The 16,265-nt window shown below is 32.3% G+C and overlaps 1 protein-coding gene across 1 annotated transcript; it reads right to left on the bottom strand.

The window, feature by feature from the left end:
• Positions 1-1,454: 1,454 nt before the first annotated feature.
• On the bottom strand, positions 1,455-15,681 carry LOC139517551 (uncharacterized). The gene is made up of 3 exons (XM_071308755.1): positions 15,542-15,681; positions 4,415-4,483; positions 1,455-3,204 (listed from the first exon to the last, which is right to left on the bottom strand). The coding sequence occupies exons 2-3, from the start codon at positions 4,476-4,478 to the stop codon at positions 2,315-2,317; spliced, it is 954 nt and encodes a 317-aa protein (XP_071164856.1). The 5' UTR covers positions 4,479-4,483; positions 15,542-15,681; the 3' UTR covers positions 1,455-2,314.
• Positions 15,682-16,265: the final 584 nt, after the last annotated feature.

The raw sequence follows: 16,265 nt of genomic DNA, 5'->3' as shown, positions 1-16,265 counted from the left end.
TTGTAACTACTAGTTATTCAGATAAATGAACTTGTCAGTCATTGCAGAAAATAACATTAAAAGAAGTGTAAGATTTCTTTTGAATTTGAATTAAAGTTAACTGGTTTTTTTTTCTTCACTTGTACAATTGTTCATGGCTGTCAACTTTGAAAGACAGAAAAAAAAATAATGGACTTGAATTATGGTTGTCATTTTTTTTTCTTTTTTGTTGTTGTTGATTGTTTGTACACTACTGAGATTTATACGGAATATAACCATCTATTATATATGCGATACTTTGTATGGCCACGCTCAACAGTAAATATTGTGTTTGAAAATTGTGAATTTTGGAACTGAAAATGACAGTGTAAAATCCGGCGTATTATTGCTTCTTCACTTCCTAAAATCATATTCTGATGAAACATTGTTCACGTTAAAACCAAAGCACACCCACAAATTAATTATATACCAGTCAATACAATTTTACTGCGCAAAAAACATGTTTGCCATATATATAAAAGAAGAATGTCATTACACGGTTTTGGAATATAACAATGATTTGATCGAGGATCAGAAACCGGTAGGAATTACAAGGCTTATCGAGCATTTGTATTCCGTTTCGTACCCTACATGACTGGCACACTAACTACACAGGAACGTTAAGAAAAGGTCTGTGAAATAACAATATGATAACAATGTAACAGGACGGAATAAATATTAAATACTAACCTATCAATATAACAATATGCATTGAATAATATTAAAAATACAATTAATTATAAAAACACAATTATTATTAACAACTTTTTAAATGATTGAGCGCAAATCAGTGATTAAGATTAGTAAGCAGCAGATTTGAAGAAATTCGTTGAAAAATATTACGTGAATTTTAAGTTTTTCCACAATTATTTCAGTCACAACAGGAAATATTTGGTGTTACAAGTGAAAAATGATTCCAGATTCATCGGATCAAGTTGCGCAAAATTGAAATCAGTAGTGGTAAAATGGAAAATTAATCAATTACCTCTTACAAATATGTTTATATTTTTACTTGATTGAAATAAACGCAGAAGTCAGAAGTATAAACTGATGTAATGGAGAGGGGGAGAATTCAATATTGGAATTGCTTTGTGATGGAAAGCCACATACATAACCTTGTCATTAATATTCAAAAAATCATAAAAAATATATGTCTATAGCAAAGTAGCACTTTTGATACGAAGACCAAACAACATAGCATTTATAAAAGCAGTCTCTACAAAACATTCACTTCAATGTATCTACATGTATACAATGTTCACAATATACAATCTGCCCGCTTTAAACCCGAGACAGTTATCATTGGTTAACATTACACCTTTTTTAGGTTTTTGTCATCAACCAAAATAAAAACTACAAACAAAATGTCTGCTGGTTGAATGGATTTGAATGCATTCTTTGCATGATAATAGCTTGTTTCAATATCAACATTTCTGTTTTGTTGTTGCCTACTACACTTAAGGATGCTTCATCCTCTAATTTAGATATGCTGCAGGAAGTGTCACTTGTCAACTATTGTAACGCGTGACTTTGCTGTCACACTGAGAATGCAAATAAATCAAAATGAGATCGCCTAAAGTAAGGGGTAATTTAAATCGGACTAGCCCCCTTTTTAAAAGATCCACACTGTCTACGTTTAACTCAGATAAAATAATTATGCTCGAATAAAAACGCATCAAATATACCTGGCTTATTTTTGATCATCAGACGGACGTCACATCTAAATAAGACTCGTCAGTGTAACTCGAATCAAATACAAAGTTTAAACGAATTGTAATTGAAATATTCAAAAAATTGTGTCGAATACTAGTACAATGAAGGCAATATATGGTCTAGGGTAGAGCAACATTAACGTTTTAAATAATTTAACATTTATTGGTGACATCTTCGGGATTAAAATAAAATGCGAACGGGGTATTAGATTTATAAAAGAGAAAAAAAAAATATCTAAAAAGTACATGGAGGTATATGTAGCAGTAAACAGATCATTGCTGTCGTCTATGTTGAAATACCTTTTTTTCGAATGTATAAATGTATATCGTTTTTTTTTAATGTATAAATTTCTATATCACAAATCGACGAATAAGACTACAAACTTCATCCAGAATAAGGTAAATAACATTTACATTTATACAAAATTTAAATATTAAATAAACTCAGTTTCAACTCTCTGTAATCAGTACTGCCAATTATCGTGAAAAGTTTTTGTTGACTTCTTTTTTTCAAAGAAAGATCATAAGATCATTTGTTTCATTATCTTGTTACAACAGCATTAAAGAATAAAAGTCAAGAAAAGTTATTCAGCAACAAAAACTAAACGTTTAGGTTTTTTGTATCCAGGCTGACCCGGTTGGCCATTGTCAACACGTAACAACTGAGCGGCTTGCCGTGCCAAAGCATATTGCTCCATAGCATTCATTGCTTTTCTCGGGTCATTGGCTCTGTTAGACACTGCATGGATCTTTCGAGGATTCATAGAAATTTCTTCGACTGAGTCTCTGCGTCCAAAATCGTAAGGGGGTGGTGGACTTGGTGGCATGTGCATGTCAGGATGTGGTTTCCGGTTTGGTGCTTTGTACGGCTGCTTGTCAGTCGGTTGATTGATCGAGAGTGGCTTCAGGTTTAATTTCTGTTCCTGTGCCGGGGCTGGTGGTGGGGGTGGGTGTCCCTTGTCTTTTGTTGGATACAGAGAATCATCGTCAGGTATCGCCCACGGCAAGGGAGTACTATTTTCTCTTTCTACTGCAAGTTTGACATCCGAAGTAGAAGTTGCGTGTTTTCTGCCTTGAGCTTGGTTACTCTGGTTTTTAGCAGCAAAAGTAGCTGCCATTGCAGCACGTGTTGCACTTCTTCCAGTATTTTCGTATTTCGTATCATTGAAGTTGTTGTTATGTTCGCCACTGCTGTTAGCTGTAATAAGTTCGTCGTCTTCATCATCAAGTAGTCTTTTCTTTTTAGCCTTCTTGTTTTTCTTCTTCTTACAATCATCATATCCCTTACAGACACAGTAAATTACACAAAATCCCCCATAAACCAGAACAATAAGGGGTAGAACACCCCACATAGCAAGATTGTTCGGGTCATCATAGAATTCCTTTATTTTGTCAAAAATAGACTTTTCTGGTTCGATCGTAGAATTTAGAAGTCGTCTTCCTGCCCATCCTAAATTTGAGTGAATTGGCTCAGCTACAAAATATAAATTGTATAGACATATGAAATTATTTCTGCTAGTCAATAAGGCCAAGTGATTGTTTTCTCTGTTTAGCGTTTGGTAATGCAGGTTTTCGTGGTCTGAGGTTTAAAAATATCGATTATTGCATGTTAATTTGAAAATCTGCGATCTATGTAACTTTCCTTACAAAACAAGTCTATGTATACACTTAAAAAAATATTTAACGACAAGTGTTTTTCCACATTTTTAGTGTAGGTGATTGGGATATCAAACACAAAATTGACAAGTAGATTACCCCCTATTAATTGGTTGTAATAGGAATATTATGGTAAAACCTTATATGACCGTTCTGTTGACAGAACCTTTTTAGATACATGTGGTCGACGGACTCAAATCAGGCTCAATTTATATTATGATAAACAACCTCCATTTGGTAAATAATATACATGATCAACCAATTAAGACGTCAAAAAATTACACCTCGATGCAGAGAAAACTTAATAATAAATCCATTCCTAATCTTAAGAAATTGTAGTTTCTATGTTCGGTGCATAATCAATAATACCCTTTTTAATTGTTAAAGTTTGTGTGTATGGAAAGTTTTCGGTTTCTTAAACCCATATTCAACCAGACAGAATTCGTATTGTAATTTACGCATCGGCAATCATTTGATTTGTACTGTTTCAATACAATCATAATTTTTAATGATTATTTCTTGAAACTATTATATTCAATTATTCGAAGGCGTAGTTAGTGTTTCCATTAATACAAATGACTTAATAAGTTATCATAAAAAGTAGGAAAGTGCATCTATTGATTTAAAGCTCAACATGGATAACTTCACAGAATTGCACTATAGCTCTAATTTATCATTTGGTTGTCAGTCCTGATACAGCAAGTTAAAAATATTAGTTTATAAACAGAAAATATAAGTTGTACCTAGGGTAGTTGGCATTTTATCATGTTAACATTTCGTCTATGGTTTTATACAGATTGTTTTGTGTTCTTCTGTTACATTGCTTACATATGAAACCACGGGACATACCGACAACTACATAGCCCTATTCGTTTCACTAAGATTGGGGTATAAAAAACACTCTCAAATTGTGGAAATAACTTATAAAATGTATATATTTATGTTTGAAAAGTTTACGACGAAGTAGCGATTTTTTTAAATGACAATTATTCGCTTCATTTTTTAGAAGGGCAATAATAATTACTTACCAAGTATATAAGAAATGCTTTGCTGAACAAATACAGACCAAAGCACAGCAGATAACGGATTCATTTTCGCTGAAATAAATAAAAGAAAAACAATACATATTTGAGCAATAAGACTTTAAATTAGAAATTCACCACTTCAGTCAAAATGACAACAAAGTCCGTTTTCTTTTTTATGTTTGCCTTGAATAAACATATAATTGTAAATGATTATAATGATTGATGCTTGTTTTAGTTTTGAGTTTTTTGTTGATGACACGTTTGGCTATTTGATAACATCTTTGAGCTTGACCCGAATGACCATGGTAGAGTTGTCAAATATGTAGACATATTTACAGGTTTTAATAACTCTGATATTCCTTTTGTCTACTCATTCCGTTAGTGTGATCCCAAATCAAAGCTCTCTTTTGCTGGTCTATTTTTATAAGAGTTACTGTTACTGACGTCTTTACACTAAATCCAGGGAATGTTGGATGTGTACAAATTGATAATTTACTCTTAGATGCTTGATTTTTTTATGAGTTTTATTGGCTTTGGACTATAGCTGTCAGAAACTCCGAGTACTCTCAGATCTGTACTTTGTGTCTTTTTTGTTGTGATGGATGTATACATTTCCTGTACTCTCAGATCTGTACTTTGTGTGTTTTTTGTTGTGATGGATGTATACATTTCCTGTACTCTCAGATCTGTACTTTGTGTGTTTTTTTGTTGTGATGGATGTATACATTTCCTGTACTCTCATATCTGTACCTTGTGTGTTTTTTGTTGTGATGGATGTATACATTTCCTGTACTCTCAGATCTGTACTTTGTGTGTTTTTTGTTGTGATGGATGTATACATTTCCTGTACTCTCAGATCTGTACTTTGTGTGTTTTTTGTTGTGATGGATGTATACATTTCCTGTACTCTCATATCTGTACTTTGTGAATTTTTTGTTGTGATGGATGTATACATTTCCTGTACTCTCAGATCTGTACTTTGTGAATTTTTTGTTGTGATGGATGTATACATTTCCTGTCACGTTCAGTCTGTGTTTTGATAGTTGTTTTCTGCTTTGTGTTGATCTGATGAGTACAGTCTTTTTTCAACAAATTCTTATGGTGTACACAGTGCTGCACCACTGTCATAGGGAGAGAGTTTGTTGCCCGCAATTATGTTTATCTCCGCCAATTCGATGTGAGCCTATCCCAAGTCAGTATCCTGTAGATCAGTGGTTGTCGTTGGTTTATGTCTGTTATATTTGTTTTTCGTAAATTGTTTTGTTATAAATATGGCCGTTCTTCATGTTGGTGCCTTTTATAGCCCACTATATATATACACCGGTTATATATACAGTGTTTCAATTGTTTAAGGCCGTAGTGTTGCCTGCACTCGCTTACATCCACTTTATTTGAACTTTAGTGGATAGTTGTCTCATTGATCCATCATACCGTATCTCCTTATTTTGATCATGGAAGTATTAAATTAAAATCCTTTTCATTTTATTTCCATGTTCTGATAAAATTATAATGTATTTTTTACGACATTTCCATTTGTCTATATATCTATTGAAATATCTGACGTATTATTAAATGAAATACATGATGTTTGAATCGATCAAAACTTACATCAATTATTGATGACTTTTGCAAATTCCAACGAACTGTGAAATAATAATGCTATAGCAGAGATATCAATAAGCCACTATCAAATTTAATGCAGTTAAAGCCGATGTTTCTATCCTGCAGTTGAACTTTGACGCTTTATGTATATATTTTTTTATGTTCATGTGTTTTAATAAACAATTTATAGAAATCGACATCCAATTATAAATGAATGCTGCGTAAAAGTTTTTTTCTTTACATTACCGTTCGCTCTCTGGCACAGAACAGCAGAACCAGTAGATATAAAGCAAAACAATATTTTTTTACCTTTTATATGATAGTTGGTTGATTGCAGAATAAAGAAGAATCACGAAACATTGGTTTTACTTTGTTTGGTTACATGATTATTTTTTGGTTGCTTAACGTCAAGTAGCAAATATTTCATGCATGTTCGAGAATTTTGCTAAATAAAAGTTTATATCCTTTTGAAATATTGAAAGTGTTATGATATTGTAATTATTGTGTTTATTTATGTTGGCCTGATTTGTGTTGTGTGGCCTGATAGTTGTTTACAGAATAATCTTAGAACTGTGCAGTTTAGAAATCTCTGGAACAATTACAGAATGATTGGAACTTTCCAGAATGATCCTAATAAAAGATGCATTATATAAACTTCTACATTTTTCTAGAAACTTCTGTTGTAACTTTCTAGGATGTTCCATTATAGACTGTTCTAGAATCTTCCATGACAAATATATATATACAGACACTAAAGTTAAACTCTCACTCTTGGATTTGGACTTAGACATCGATAGACATTAATATTCATAGCATTTGGATTGACATTTTTATTCTGCAAACAACATCATACTGGATTGTGACCGTAATATTCAGATTGGATTCCAAAAGATATCCGGATACAGATAAAGATAAAAGATTGGACTCATATTTTGACAGTTAAGTTGACAGTAATATTTGTGTAATACTTCTTGTAAACTTTTGTATAATAAATATTGTTAAATTTTATCATTGATTTGTGTCTTTTGTTGGCTGCAATTTAAAGGCGATTTCTGGCCGTAACAAAAGTATGAGTCACGGAGCCATTTTCAAAACTGTGAATTGTGCAAAACTGTCAATGCTAATTATTTATATGTGGTTTTATTTAAGGATGTACACCTCTGAGGAGCCAAAATTTTTTAGAATTAAACTATTTTTCTTAACCTGATTTTTGGGTTAATAAGACTGTAACAAAATAATTGGTGAAGAAAAAATCATATGGTGGTGCACTTCCATTTTTGCTACGGCCCTTTGAAAATGCCCAATTTTGATGATTTTCCTATTTTTCATCGATTGTTACCTATTTTTGGGCTATTATCATGAAAAAAATCACAGTTCCACAATTAAACTTTTTCTCGTACTTTCTATAAAGATGAAGTGGACCAATCTGAATGAATTTTACTTACAAAAACTATAGGTAGGTGTTAATTTAAGAAAGTTTTATCATATTTTGACGCTTTTTTGTGTAAAATTTACCATGCTGTCAATTTTGTATTTTTGTGATTTTCTCAGTTTTAAGAACAAAATGCATATTATTTCAACTTTTTTTGTTATAAATGACTGAAAAAAGACATATAGATCTATGAAATTTGAAAAGACCAAAATGATATGGGATGTACATGATTCTTGTAAAATCATTTTTGTATCCCTCACCCATTTTCTCAAAATTTTGGCTAAAAATACTGACTTGATTGGTCGTAAAATTTAAAAACTGGGTTACGCAAAAACCATTCATTGTAAATACACAATTTTTTCATGGATTTATGTTTGCTTATAATATTTTTAAAATTCATTGATATTTTCCACTTCTATCACATGTTTTGGAAATAATTCAAGAACGAGATTTCAACGAGACTGAAAAGTCAGAAGAATACATCCTTAACATGACAATTTTAGGTATTACAAGTACACACCCGTGATATCGCGGGTCCGTGAAGTATATAACTATGCCTAAGCCTTATTTTAGTAATTGGTATTGTCAGTTGATAAAGTCATGTCGATTATAAGATACACAGTTTTTTTTACTTTCAAATCTTTCTGTTTGAACCCGTCGACCTGGGGCTTATCAATTATTAGTAATATTAATTATTTGGAAAACAAAAGGTCCTGGCTATCCAGGAATGGAGTATTTTTTAATCAACAGCATTGTCCTATATTAGTTATCTTAGAAAGTCTTGCTGATTGCTGAATAAAACTACAAAAGGGAACAATTTGACAATGATAGAATTTAGTAGTGTCAGCCCTTTGATTATGACCCGTGTATATAGCAAAATCCTAAATACACCGTTTGGTGGTGCGGCTGTCAAATGCGGAACATACAGATAAGGTAATAGCTAACAGGTGAATATACTATTGGTATCGGTATCGGATTCGACCCGGAACTTGTTAATTATTGGCAATATTAATTATGTGGAAAACAAAAGGGTCTGGAGTGGTGTAATTTTTAATCTACACCATTGTCCTATATTAGTTCTATATAGAGTTGAATTCTTTGATTTGTCGTTTTTACCCGATGACGGCTGACAAATTTTATAGATATTTCTGGGTATAACACCGTAATTCCAGACTAGACTATGGGGTGTGGTCATGGGGTATAAAATAGGAAATAAACTATCTGTTAATTATCTTGGGTAGATGAATGTACATTAATGATTTAGTCATTTGAGTTGTTAAACGCTAATTTGGATGAAATATTCGTATATTTAAGGAATGACTGTAATAATTTTTCTGTCTATGAAGAAATAACATAAAAAATTTGGTGCACACTGAATAACGCGCGTAGCGGGTTATTTAACAGTGTGCACCACATTTTTTTTATGTTATTTCGAATAGACAGAAAAAAAATTACAGTCAATTCTTATAATTTAATTCTAAATTCCATTTTAAACCGTAGAAAACCATGAAAAAAAGTTGATGACGTCACGGTCACATGACTAAATTATGTCTATGGGCTCATAACAAAATAACGTCAGCCAATCAGAAGACGCGTTACATTCAAAATTAAATTATAAGACATTGTGTATCAAAATAACGTTTTAGGTAAACGTGTTGTTCGTTTTTTGATCTACCACTTTTTTCTCAGTTTTTGAAGTTTTTAGGCCAAATGCAAATATGTAATTCGTAGCACTCAGCTTCGCCTCCGCTTTTTGGTCTGCCACTGTAGACTTTTAAATCACATCACGACACAAATGAAGGTACTGATATCCAACCGACTAATGAATCTCATGTGAACATCGAAGTTTAAGGATTTAAAGTAAAATTTTCGATTTTCAAATCGAAAGGGCCACAGAAAGGAACCCTTATCTAGTGTGACTTATGTTCTACTTGAAGTAAAGACAATAATGTTGTTTTTTTTTTAAATGAGAGCTATTCTTAAGATATGTGTGGTCATATTTGGTGATGAAATTAGTGAAGAGGGTTCAGAGGAAATACATTTAATCAACGTAGAATGCATAAGTGATGATATAACTGAGGTTCGAGTCCGGTATGAAGTTTGTACATAACTCTATCGATATCAGTGGGTTTTTTCTGGTGCTAGCTTATATTGTACTATAAAGAGTCGATGCAAAATAGTACCTTGTTATAAGAAAAAATCAAAAGAAAACACAGTAGATGTATGTTTTACAATGATGACGTCAATAAATTAAAAAATTCCATTGATTACCAATTTCAATAAGCAAGTAAGATGTGTCAACACAAAAACGTTGTTTAATAAAATTATTTCTTGAATTGAAGTCTCGGGGGAAATATTGGCAAATATCTTATACTTGAATGACTTAAGTGGTTAAAAAATACGCGTACTAGCATTAAGAAAATAAGTTGAAAGTGTGTTTCTATGAATAAGATATGATATATTTCCTTAAGTCTATACAATTCCAGGTGACTGAAAGCAATTCCAAGAATTCGGGAAAGTTTCACATCAAAGAAAAATATGCCATTCTGTCTTACGTTTCTTGATATTAAATTAAATTATTGTATGTTTGATAAAAAAACATTTAAAATTTCAAAAAATACACTGGATTACTTTTTTGGTTTAAAGCGTGAAAAACGGTTCAAAATCATGTTTTCATACATAAATGATTAATCATTTACACGCACAAACGTAAACGATGACCCCTCAATATAGTCTGATCTTCAAAACAGTATTTTTCGAGAAATCTTAATTTAAAAGGAAAACAAGTGATTAGGTGCAAATACACTTGGATCCTTTTTAGCGTACCAACCAAATACAGCCGAAATAAAATCTACAGAAAGATACAAGATAGATGTTTTGAAAGCATTCATTTGACTTTCTACTCCCGGTAAGGTTTTTTGGTAAAAAATTTCTTAACATTGGTAGTAATCTCATCGAAAATAGAAAATCGGATAAATCCTTTATTATTCCGGTGAGTTTGTGTTGAGTGTTTTGTCTTAACAATATAAATTTCAAAATATTTGAACCAGTATCTCGCTTCAGACTCCATTATATTTATGTTGATATGATAACATTAAATATTCATGGTACCAAAACATGATCTTGTGAATTTTTAAATGCCAAATCGGAATTTGTTACATGCAAAAATGATAAACAATACAAGTTACACAAAAATGACAAATGACCGAAACCATTTTTTTGTGATTCCATAGGAGAGTATTTGCCCTAATATGACGAATTTGGTTTATCTCAAAATCTTCTATAGAATAGTAGAAAGTGTAAACAGCAATACAAAATGTACAAAAATACAATTACAACCGAAACAATTGGATGACCTCTGTTAAAAAATATAGCTTTAAACGACGATTTTTACTAACTGTCTTGTCCGTCGTAATTTCATTAGATCAAATCCTCTGATTCTTTTTAATCAAGTTAAACCAAACTTGTTGAATTATCCTTATCGCGGAATATCTAGTTATATAGTTTGTAGCTTTTATAAGGTCAGACATCAAAAAGCTTCTAAAGTTATCAATAAAAAATAGGGTAAAATTCATCTTTTTCATATATATAAATTGAGAAAATCTGACGGGACAAAACTATTCAGTATGTCAAAAACCATCTGCTGTCTATTCTCACCATATTTACCAGAGTTATTGTCTTTTAATGATGATTTTTGACGATTTTTGTTTTGTGCCAATTGTCTTGAAAACTTAAATAAATCGGCACACACAGTGCATGAAAAAGTGAGCAACAATGTACGATCTACGAAAAAAGGATAAGTTATAGTAATAATATTAAGATTAATATCAAAATATGATACTTAAAGTATTAAAAAGGAAAAAAATAATCTATCAAGATAAGAAATCTTACAGGCTCTCAAGCCCTTTATTCTGTATTTAAATACAGTTAAAAGAGTTTTAAATTTAAGAGGTGCTGCGATGGATGGTGCAGTGTCATATTCCATATTTTTTCATGATATCGAAATACATCTAATCTTGTAAGGATATGTGGCATACTTGCCAATGAGACAACTATCCACCAAAGTTTAAATGTTGTGGATGTAAGCAATTACAGGCAACTGTACGGCCTTCAACGGTGAGAAAAATCCATACCGTATAGTTGGCTATAAAACGCCCCGACATGAAAAATAGAAACAATTCAATTGAGAAAATTAAGTTATAACAAAATAATTTACGAACAACAATTATAAAAAGACATGAACCAACGACAACCACTGAACTACACGCTCTTGACTAGGAACAGGCACATAAAGAATGTATCGGGTCTAATATAAAAATAAAAAGACGTGGTATGAGTGCCAAAAAGACAATTCTCCACAAGAGACCAATTGATATAGAAATTAACAACTAACGGTCACCGTACGCATAGTCAGCTATAAAAAGCATCGAAATGACAAATGTAAAACACATCAAACGTGAAAACTAACGACCTGAGATAGGCACATCATAATGTGGCGAGGTTAAACTAGTTTGAAGGCGCCAACCCTCCCCTAACCTGGAACAATAGTGTAACAGTACAACATGAAAACAAACTTAAAAAATCCGTTGAAAAGGGCTTAACTCATGACATCGATATTAAACAGAAAAATCATCTGACAATAACACAGAACGGATGTGGCAGGGTATTTATACATCTCACGCTACAAACAAGACACGAAGACCGGCTATGAGCTTACTCACAGTTACTGACAGCTAGTTCAAAGCTTGATTATTTAATGGGAAATCATCATCAAGATAAAGGTACGTTTTATTGAATTTATCAATTAAAAGGAATTTCGATGAGTCTTTACTGCTGGACTGAGTTTTGCCATAACAGTACAATAACACGTCTGATATTAGAGGGGAATACTATGGTACCCATAGGAATACCTATATTCTGTTGATAAACTGTATTGCCGAAACGTACATAAATATTGTCATGGAAAAGAATTACCGTTTTAATCATTTCATTACACTTCCAATGAATACACCTAGCACGTTTACATTTCTCTTTTTAGAAAAGGCTTATATGACTGGCGGTTGCAGCAAATAAATTTGTCATAAAATTTACCAAGACGACCATTTAAATAGGTTAACTATTGTTTGGTAAGATTGTATGGACGGGTAGAATAAAGAGTGCGAAAATCAACTGTCAGCCTAATCAAATAGACCATCAACAGCAAGTTATCTATCTAAAACATCCAAAGTTTTTTTTTACACTCCAAAATGGAATAATTCTTCGATAGTTCTTAAGGAACTCGCAAAAAGAACCGTAAGGGTATTAGTAGAATGCATGTTTTAGATCGAGATGATTATCGAAAATTCATAGGTTACAGTGTTTGTTTTTTTAGGAAAAAATGATGTTGATGAAAATTTCTGACTGGTTTCAAATTTTACCCCAAAAAATGTATTTTTTTCCTACAAAAAAAGTCAAAGTTTATTTTAAAGTTTTGATAAAATGCCTTTATAAAAAGTAAAATGGAATGTTAATGTGCTTTTAATTGATTCATTTAAAACATGATGGCTCTTCGTATTCAAAATATGTAAAATTTGTTGACCTTTATTCAGCAGTTTAACAAGGTTCTTGTAATGCCATTTTTATAACATTTTTATTAGTTGGATTTCATTGCGTATTCTTAAATCAAATATATAAAAAGTAAATTTAACCGTGCTAAATATTGTAGAGATTTTTTTTTTCTCAAAATATTCCTGAATTAGTTTTAGTCAGCTATTAAAGGCCCCATGAAGAACTATTTTGTTTAAAAACTTGAATTTAGATATTCTAAATTTTATTCATTAAACAGATCTTTTAATAATAGAAAGTTTTATAAGATCTGTTTGTTCGTGTTCTTTTTTAAGTATGAGTTATTTTTCATTATGGATTTTAAAAAATATTTATAAAAAGTATGTGTACCCGTGCTCATTTTAGAGAAAAAAAATGCCTTAAAATGTGAGAACTCATATTTCGTGGAAAAATCACTTCAACCCCGTTATGGATTCCTACTGTTTCGAATCGAGGTCTACTGATGAGTCTATATAGATAGATCGTCTGGCGAACTGGATTTCAAGCTTTGTACCGTTGACCTTTTTTCTCAAACTCTTGCATTATAGTTCAAAACGACGTATCACGCCAAATTCTACATGCGTTACAATATAGGCTGCGATTCTGACAAAGACAAGTTTAGTAGAACAACGACAAAGCATTAACTTTGTAATACATTCGATGGATAATCTTCTGCAATGCTTTGTTACAGATTTTCAGTCTTTGTTATGACAATCGATGCCAAATAAAAGAAACTTGTAATAACCGGAATGTGTCGACTCCTTATAAAGATTTCGTGTTGGATCTTTTCAAATTTAGCATCAAGTTTCAAAACTGGGTCCGAAAAGACCTTTTTGTGAATACAAAATACATAATAAGATGGCAATAACTTATATATTAACAAGAGTGCACACGCTGAAATGTTTCGCCTTCTTTACTAATCATTGATATTATGTTGATAGCCCTAAGTATAAAGCTTTATTACAACTGTCTCATAAACTTAACATTAACCAAGATAACTAAACAAAGACCAATGAACCATGAAAATGAGGTCAAGGTCAGATGAACCATGCCAGGCAGACATGTACAGCTAACAATGCTTCTATACAATATATATAGTTGACCTATTATTTATAGTTTAAGAAAAATAGACCAAAACACAAAAAAATAACACTGTGCAATGAACCGTGAAAATGAGGTCATGGTCAAAAGAAACCTGCGCTACTGACATAAAGATCATAAAATATTTCCATACACCAAATATAGTTGTCCTATGGCATACATTATAAGGAAAACAGACCAAAACACAAAAACTTAACTATAACCACTGAACCATGAAAATGAGGTCAAGGTCACATGACATCTGCCCGCTAGACATGTACACCTTACAATCATTCCATACAACAAATACAGTAGACCTATTGCATATAGTATGAAAAAAACAGACCAAAACACAAAAAATTAACTATAACCACTGAACCATGAAAATGAGGTCAAGGTCAGATGACACCTGCCAGTTGGACATGTACACCTTACAGTCCTTCCATACACCGAATATACAAGCCCCATTGCTTATAGTATCTGAGATACGGACTTGACCACCAAAACTTAACCTTGTTCACTGATCCATGAAATGAGGTCGAGGTCAAGTGAAAACTGTCTGACAGACACGAGGACCTTGCAAGGTACGCACATATCAAATATAGTTATCCTATTACTTATAATAAGAGAGAATTCAACATTACAAAAAATCTGAACTTTTTTTCAAGTGGTCACTGAACCATGAAAATGAGGTCAAGGACATTGGACATTGGACATGTGACTGACAGAAACTTCGTAACATGAGGCATCTATATACAAAGTATGAAGCATCCAGGTCCTCCACCTTCTAAAATATAAAGCTTTTAAGAAGTTAGCTAACACCGCCGCCACCGCCGCCGGATCACTATCCCTATGTCGAGCTTTCTGCAACAAAAGTTGCAGGCTCGACAAAAACCGTTGAAGAACAAAAAAACACTATGCAAAAGAAAAAGACATCAGTTAACGAAACAGGACACAGAAGTCTGAACTGAAGTCCGACCCCTGTAACTCCACCATAAACCCAACCCCGGATAAGGTTGTTAGTAATTTGTAACGTTACTAAAGAAATGTAATAGTTTCTGCTCAACTAGTTGCACCCGTTGTTTTGAATACAGTTGTTTCATTTTCATGATAATGATCCGATGATAGTATAATTTGATTAATTTAGCAATTTTCTTAGTTATACATACATATTTATGTGTTTACAATGCCGAGACTTTTTGTTATTGCCTAATTGACTGAAAGTTGGAGAAAGAATATTAAATTAACAATTTGAAACTTGATTCTAACGTTTTATTCATATTTTCTATTTCGAAAATGGCTGACAGCAGAGACATTAATTTGTACAATGTATCCATACTTATTTCATAACCTTGAGTTACAGTAAGATAAGAAAAGTGTGATTATGATATGTACTTGTTTTACACACATTTTAAAATCGTGAAATTACTTACCTCGTATATAAGTCTAGTTTACTACATACTTTGTATTCTCTTGATTAGCTATATGTGACGACTGTGACAGAACATACGGGTACTGAAAACCAGATGACAAAATCAATAGCTTCTGAACCAACAAGTCTTTGGTGCTATTGACATTTTATCTGGGCACCCGATGGGATTGTATTCAATAACAAACAGTATAAGAATTGTAGCATTCATAGAAACTAAACTTTTTAAATACCGTTCATATTCTGACAACCGATGCTGTGTTAAAGACTTGTTCTGTATTGTTGACACCCTTAGTGGCATAAAACTAAATATCGAAGCTTTCTTTTCAAGTAAAATATCGATATACTTTCTTTGTCATTTAGCATATCAATAAAATTTCTTTTATCATTTATTATTTAATTTACAAGCTAATATATGCAGTTTAAGTATAGAAACGGGAATCAATTTAGCGGATATAGGCTTGAACCAACTGAAAGAAAAAAAAAGTCTTTGTGAATGATCATATTAAGGAGCTACACCTGCCAGTCTACAAAACGTACGAATCTCCACCTAGTCTGAGTCTCTGAAGTGATACAGATACAAAGATACCAAGTAAGGGGGAAACGGTGATGCTAAATCGAAGGAAATTCGTAAATACCAAGGGAGAGATTGCAGGGTAGGGACATACGAAGGGGAGCAGGGAGTGACGATTATAAAGTCAAAAGATGACAGAAAACGCAATGGTCAA

Source organism: Mytilus edulis, chromosome 3 (assembly GCF_963676685.1).
Source record: "Mytilus edulis chromosome 3, xbMytEdul2.2, whole genome shotgun sequence".
NCBI lineage: Eukaryota > Metazoa > Mollusca > Bivalvia > Mytilida > Mytilidae > Mytilus > Mytilus edulis.
Note: the sequence above shows the minus strand (reverse complement) of the source record. Positions and strands in the feature narration are given on the sequence as shown.

What these genes read in the sequence shown, in the direction of transcription:
- LOC139517551 (XM_071308755.1), bottom strand. Translation starts at nt 4,478, where the DNA reads ATGAATCCGTTATCTGCTGTGCTTTGGTCTGTATTTGTTCAGCAAAGC. An exon ending in AAGCATTTCTTATATACTTG is followed by an intron (nt 3,205 to 4,414) that starts GTAAGTAATTAT and finishes TATATTTTGTAG; the next exon opens with CTGAGCCAATTCACTCAAAT.